This window comes from Phaethon lepturus, unplaced genomic scaffold (assembly GCF_000687285.1).
Source record: "Phaethon lepturus isolate BGI_N335 unplaced genomic scaffold, ASM68728v1 scaffold9692, whole genome shotgun sequence".
Taxonomy (NCBI): Eukaryota; Metazoa; Chordata; class Aves; order Phaethontiformes; family Phaethontidae; genus Phaethon; species Phaethon lepturus.
The window spans coordinates 18,856-24,743 of record NW_010525567.1 but is presented as its reverse complement, the minus strand read 5'-3'; the positions used below and the strand labels follow the sequence as shown (position 1 = coordinate 24,743).

The window sequence follows — 5,888 nt, the reverse complement described above, 5'->3', positions numbered from 1 at the left end:
TCACTTGGTACCCTTTGCACTCCTCTGTTTGCTCATGGCTGTTAGCATCTGGCTGATATACGAGGTCAAAAGATCATCCATCTTGTACCCCTGAGGAGGAGAGAGAAGATGTTACCTGCCTTCAGAGCACAGTTTACAGTCTCTGGCTTGTGCCTCCTGAACACACTGGCTACCAGTTGTTGACTTGGAAGTTTTCAGGTACATTTTGACTTGTTCCACCATTCTCCTTCGGTGAAATGACACCACCGCAAGGAACACAGTCCAAACATAATTTGCAGTGTTGAGATGGAGGAACTCACCATCCAAGGATGCTGTGGAGGCTAAGGACGTAGGGAGCTTTGTATGGGACCTGGCTTTTCAAACGGCCAACAAAATCATGAATGACTCAATAACAATCCAGCAGAAATTTTTATCCTTTCTGCTTTGGTTTTAAGATAGTCTAGGAGGAGGTTTGTTGCTGTGACTGTTACTAGGGACAAGCTGAGCAAAGGATCTTGGTAAAAGGGCTCAAGAGTACCCCCCTGAGCCCACATCTGCCTTAACATGCTTTTCAATCTGGTGACAGGGACTCAGGCTCCCGAGATGGCAATGTCCCAAGCACCTCAGGCTTGCTGATAAAGTTGGATGATGGATGAAGTGAGAGCCCTAATTCATTGAGCCATGGGAAATCCAGAAGAAAAAACATGCCAAGGGTTTTTCTAAGAGACCACTTTCAGCCCAGAGAATCCCTGAGACACAATTTTCTGGAAGAATTTAACTTTGGTGCCAAAGTCAGGACTTGGTCTAATTGTGCCCAATAATCTTTAACACTCCTTACCAGGGAGGTCTCGCACAGCAGCTTGCTTCCTCTCACCAGGTTGCCAATGGTTATATGGAAGTACGTGTTGCCACTGCTCCAGTTGGAGATCTTGGTAAAGGGGTGAGTGATGAGAATATCCTGGTGAGAGCACAAGAGGGACACTCAACATGTGAAAGTCTCAACTTCCACAAAGGGCTGTGGGGATCTCTCATGTCCCTGTTCACTTTCCATCAAAGCAGACCAAGGATGTCTGCTGAGATGACACTGTACCATGCCCTCACGGGAATGGCAGTGAGTGCTTGTGGAGGACTGCCATACTAGAAGGACCATGTGACTGGTGGAAGTAACTAGTAGGAGCTCATTTACTCCAGGTCCTGTCCTAATGTCTGTGAAAGGATTAAGGAAGGAGCGTGTGTGTCCCCCAGTTACATGGCCCTAACAGTTGATGCTCCCAGTCCACCTCCTGTTCAAAAAGGCTGGGCTGGCTATGAGCAACAGTGAATTTCCACCCCCAGAAAATTTTCTGGCTATCCAGCCTTTCTAACTAGGCTTAATGATAACTCCTGAAGTTCTAAACAACATGTTTTTTGGGATGACCTCTGTATGGGGTTGGGGAGTGGGCTCAGGAGCATCTGGTGAAGAACTCAGTTTTGCTTACCTTGGTTTTGGGATCGATGAGACTGACTCCATGCTTATTGATGGCAATTAGAAGGATTTCGGGATAATTTGGCTCTGTAGTTTGCTGTTAGAAAGGAGATTAACTGGTTAGGGGATGTATCAGGCAAAATCAGACCCCTTCCTATTTCCTCTCTCACTGTCTTCTCCTGCCAGCATTTGGTAGCCCATTAACTGCTATCCAGTTTATCTGTTAAAGATAAACATAGAGCTCATTAAGGTATCAGCCATAGTCAGCGCTGTCTAGTTAAGTACATATCTCCTAAATGCGTGACAACCAGTAGGTGAGTTGCTGACAGCATTAAGTTCCTTACCGTGCAAGGAAGAGCTGTGACAGTCTGGCAAATCCCAGACATCTCCTTTCCCCTCCAGTCCCTCTGCTCCTCCTCATGCCTGCTGCTGTGGACCTCCAGGCCAAAACTACACTGCTCTTCCCTTTCTGATCTTTACATTCAATTTTGTTCCTGCAGGTAAACCCTTCTCCCAACCCTGTGCCATGAGGACATTTAATTTGTTCCATTAATGAGGTAGGGCACAGGAGATGGGGGCTCATCTCCTGTCCCTGCCACAGATTTCTTGGCTACCAAGTCACTTTTGGTGGAAAAATCACAGGATATAGTCAGATCCCTTATGCCATCTAAGATGGACATGACAGAAAATGGAGTGCCCAAGTTCAAGGAACTGATGAGTAATTTCAGCATCTTGTTTCCATCCCAGGCTCACTGGGTGGTCATTGAGAAGAAGGACTTGCAATAAGGCAACCAGAGCACTTTGACAGACTTCATGACTACAGGCCTCTAATGCCTTTCACAGGAGCCTGGTGCCGTGGTGTGTGGTCTGGGTTTGGTTTGTGGTGCATGTAGACACGTCCCTTGGAAAACTGCACGCTCCCTTTTGCCTTGGCAAAACAGAGGATGGCTCTTGGCTCTTCATCAGCACAGTCTAGAGTATAGACCAAATGATTGAGATATGCTGAAGCTCTACCATGCCTCGGTCTATGTAAAGAGGCGGGGCAGCAACAAATGAGTGTGTCGGTCCTTTGCTGATGGAGGGTCTCACACTTTCCCTGCTTCATTGAGGTTGTCTCAGTCTGGTCCAGACACTAGGACAACCCTGCATACCTGGAACCCCTCTGTGGTACAGGGCTCCTGACCTTGGCTCAAAGGTGCCAGAGAACCCCCAAGCAGGGCAGGTACCTTCACTTCAAAGAATGCTGATCCAAATGTAGGCCACTTGAAGATAATCTTTAGGAAGGCAAGCTTGGCTTCTTCTCTTGTTTTGCCTGCGTGCTTATTGTAGTATGCCACGATGGACTGCAACAGAGAACACAACAGAGCTGGAGGGTTTGCACTACCTAGCACCAGGGATGATTGCAGGGAAAGGGCATCAGTCTCACAAAGATGGTCATTTCTAGTCTCTGATCCAATGAACTCTTCACAAAAGTGCTGGCTTGTCACTGGAGCAGGGCCTAGAACCAAGGCAGGTCCTTCTTTCTTTAGTTGAGTTGTGTTGGTGACTCCATTAAAGGGATTATACGTTTTGATCCTCCAATTTATGCAGCAGAGGAGACTGAGAACCCTTCAACCCAGAGAAGCCAACAGCTTGCTAGTTAGGCACATGGCTTTAAGTCCCGGGAAACAGAAAGGACTATTTCTTGGCAGTAAGACACCTATGTTATTTTACGGCTCTAGACCTGTCTGTACCTGTGCCACAGCTCTCCGTGTGTAAAGTGGGGAGAATTACCCCTCAACTCAGTAGTCTGCCTTAAACAGCAGATCTTTACATGAGACTGTCTCCCACATGTGTCCATATCGCGCTGCATCCACCACTGCAGCCACAGCCGCCTGCAGCGCAAACAGAACCCACGGCAAGGCATGTATGAACACGCATGTACAATTCCTCCTCTTACTGACGTTGGGGATGCTGCAGCTCTGCTAAGGATAAAGAGGGACCATGGGCAACTCATTCTGGCAGCCCAAATTCAATGTTGAATGTCAGACAAGTCACTCGAGGGGCTGGGCTTCCCCCACCCAGGCCTGGCATATGATTCAAGCTGCTGTTTTACCCTTTTCCAGTCATCTGGAGAGAGCTGCCGGACGAGGTCCTGAGGCACCAGCTCCTTCAGGAGCTTCGGAATGCTGGGGAAATAGGACTTGTCATCCTCAAACTTCACCCGGTAGATGAGAGCCGCCAGCTGCAGGACCTCTTCCCGTGTGCACTTGTGGTAGCCACGCAGGTACTTCGGTAACTCCTACATGGGGAAAAAAACAATTCAGAGGTAGAAGGGATGACCACAGACCTTCATCCACAGATGTTAAATGGAGTTTGTGGAGGTCTCCAGCCCCTGGCTAAGATGCTCTGCCTTGGGAACATGCGTAGCAGTTGTGCTGAGTGTGGTGGAGAGGCAGCTGGTCACCTGAGACCACATTAGATGTTTAAAGATGCTTTCTGGTCTCAAACAGTTTCCCGTGACATGGAACAAGGAGGCTCCTGTGCTAGCTATCAAGTGTGTGAACCTACAGTCTTGTTCACCCTCCCTCATTCCAGGAAACCCTGTAATGGCCACTTGGAATTGAATAGGTTTTCTGCTTTTTTTTGTTATTTTAAAAGTCTATTCCCTCATTACCAAAAGTGCCTGAATATGTGTCAAGTGACTAACTCAAGCATTAAGGGATACAGCCATATTGGGATAACCACTTTATCCAGGCAAGAACATAGCGAGTGTATGTGTGTGTGAGAGAGCACTTTGGGACATGAAGGTGTTTCCTCCATCCCAGAAGAAACAAGAGCAGAAGAACTTTAACTTCTTATCTGACTGCTGGGACCATCGCAGCTCATCACCATGAATGGAAGTGGCTGAAAACCCTCAGGATGCTTCTGAATTCAGCCTTTCACATTTCTTGCCACTCACCCAAGAACAGCTGGCCCAAATCCCAGCTGAGCTGGCTACCCTAAAGTGCATGAAGTCTGCTCCTTGCCATGCAACCCAACAGCATTCTTTGTAGTGCTCTTTTTAAGGCAGGACTTCTTTTTATTTAATGCAAGGCTTCGGCCATCTGCAAATGGACAAAGCCTTTCTAACCCATTCCTAATTCCTCCCAAGTCTCCACTGCTACTGCAAGCTCCCAGAGTACCTGGTAGTAGTGGAAGATTGAATCTGCCATTGAGTCCTTTCCAGGCGTTGTGTTGGTCCACAGCTTCTTCATGAAGAACACTTGGTAGGTGAGGGAAGGCACTATACCTGTGCGAAGGAAGCAGGGAGCGGGTATGTAAAAGCAGTGCTGTGAGGGTGTCCCTGAAAGCCAGTGGTGCCCGTGTGCTGTCACAACCTGCAGGGACAGGGGCACTGGCAAGACCTTGCGGAGAAAACCACATCTTTCCCTTGCAAAGCTCGAACAAAATGGAAAGAATGCCTGGATTCGTTTGTACGGCTGCATTTCAGTGACAATGCTCATGTCTAATGCAGGACGGAGGAGTTGCAGCCACTGATACATTCAGCAGAGCTGCAGACAGCTCTGCTGTGGATGTGGGCAGCAAGGTGAGATGAATCCCACCGCTGAAACCTTCCCGTGGGCCAGCCCTGGAGAGCGGTCTGCCAGCAGGTGCTCCTCACAGGGGCCAGGTCTAGCCCTGGAGCAGAGGTCTCGCTGCTCCTGGACCGATCATCTCCCAGGTGATGTCCCCAGGGCTGGTGCAGACAGCACATCTGCAGGAGTGTGGCCCAACAGACGTGGCAGACTTTGTGGTCAACCTTGTTTGAAAGGGCTGAAGAGCCCTAGGAAGGCTCTGTGTGACCCACAATGGAGAAAAGTCACTGTTACCATCTTTTGCCGGTCTTGCTTTCTTTATCCAGTCCGTCAGGTGTCTCACAAAGTCAAAGAAGAAATCTCCCTCAGGCACGCTGATGACCTGGGGGACACAGCGCAGGGTTACAAAGGCTGAGCAAGTGGCAAGAGGCCACAGGCAGGGCTGACCATTGCCCCATCTCCTGCAGTTGGTGCTCAGTGCTTTGCTGCGGTTACACCGTTGTGTTACAAACTGCTGATGTGAGAAAGCCACTGTGAGCACCTTGCTGCAAGCTCCAGTTTCAACCATTACCCCTTATTGCAGCTTTCTGTTTCACCAGAGCAGTTCACTTCCCCTTGTGATGACCATCTCCATAGGTTTCTCCCTGAGGCAGCCATAAGCTGCGTGTTTTTCTTAGTCCTTTCTTATAAACCCAACTCAGCAACAGGCTAGGACAGCTTTGCCTGTCTGTGTTTTAAGCCCTTGGGGGTGATTGCTGTAAGTCAGGGCTGTGGGACTGCAAACCTCACCTGTAGCAGGTTGGATCTGACTTAGAAACACCACACTGCTTGCAGAGAAGTGCATCTCACCCGTGAGGGTGCAGAGAGCTCTGGCTCCACCAATGTGT

The 5,888-nt window shown here is 48.9% G+C and overlaps 1 protein-coding gene across 1 annotated transcript in view; it reads right to left on the bottom strand.

Moving 5' to 3' along the window:
- Positions 1 to 5,888, bottom strand: part of LOC104617466 (unconventional myosin-VIIa) — a gene marked incomplete at its 5' end in the record, with an annotated part of 24,592 nt that continues 18,704 nt past the window's right edge. The window contains 7 exons of the mRNA XM_010282798.1: positions 1 to 90; positions 818 to 937; positions 1,458 to 1,541; positions 2,671 to 2,787; positions 3,540 to 3,725; positions 4,609 to 4,715; positions 5,296 to 5,383. Of these exons, the coding sequence (XP_010281100.1) occupies positions 1 to 90; positions 818 to 937; positions 1,458 to 1,541; positions 2,671 to 2,787; positions 3,540 to 3,725; positions 4,609 to 4,715; positions 5,296 to 5,383 (792 nt within the window). The remainder of the gene's footprint in view (positions 91 to 817; positions 938 to 1,457; positions 1,542 to 2,670; positions 2,788 to 3,539; positions 3,726 to 4,608; positions 4,716 to 5,295; positions 5,384 to 5,888) is intronic.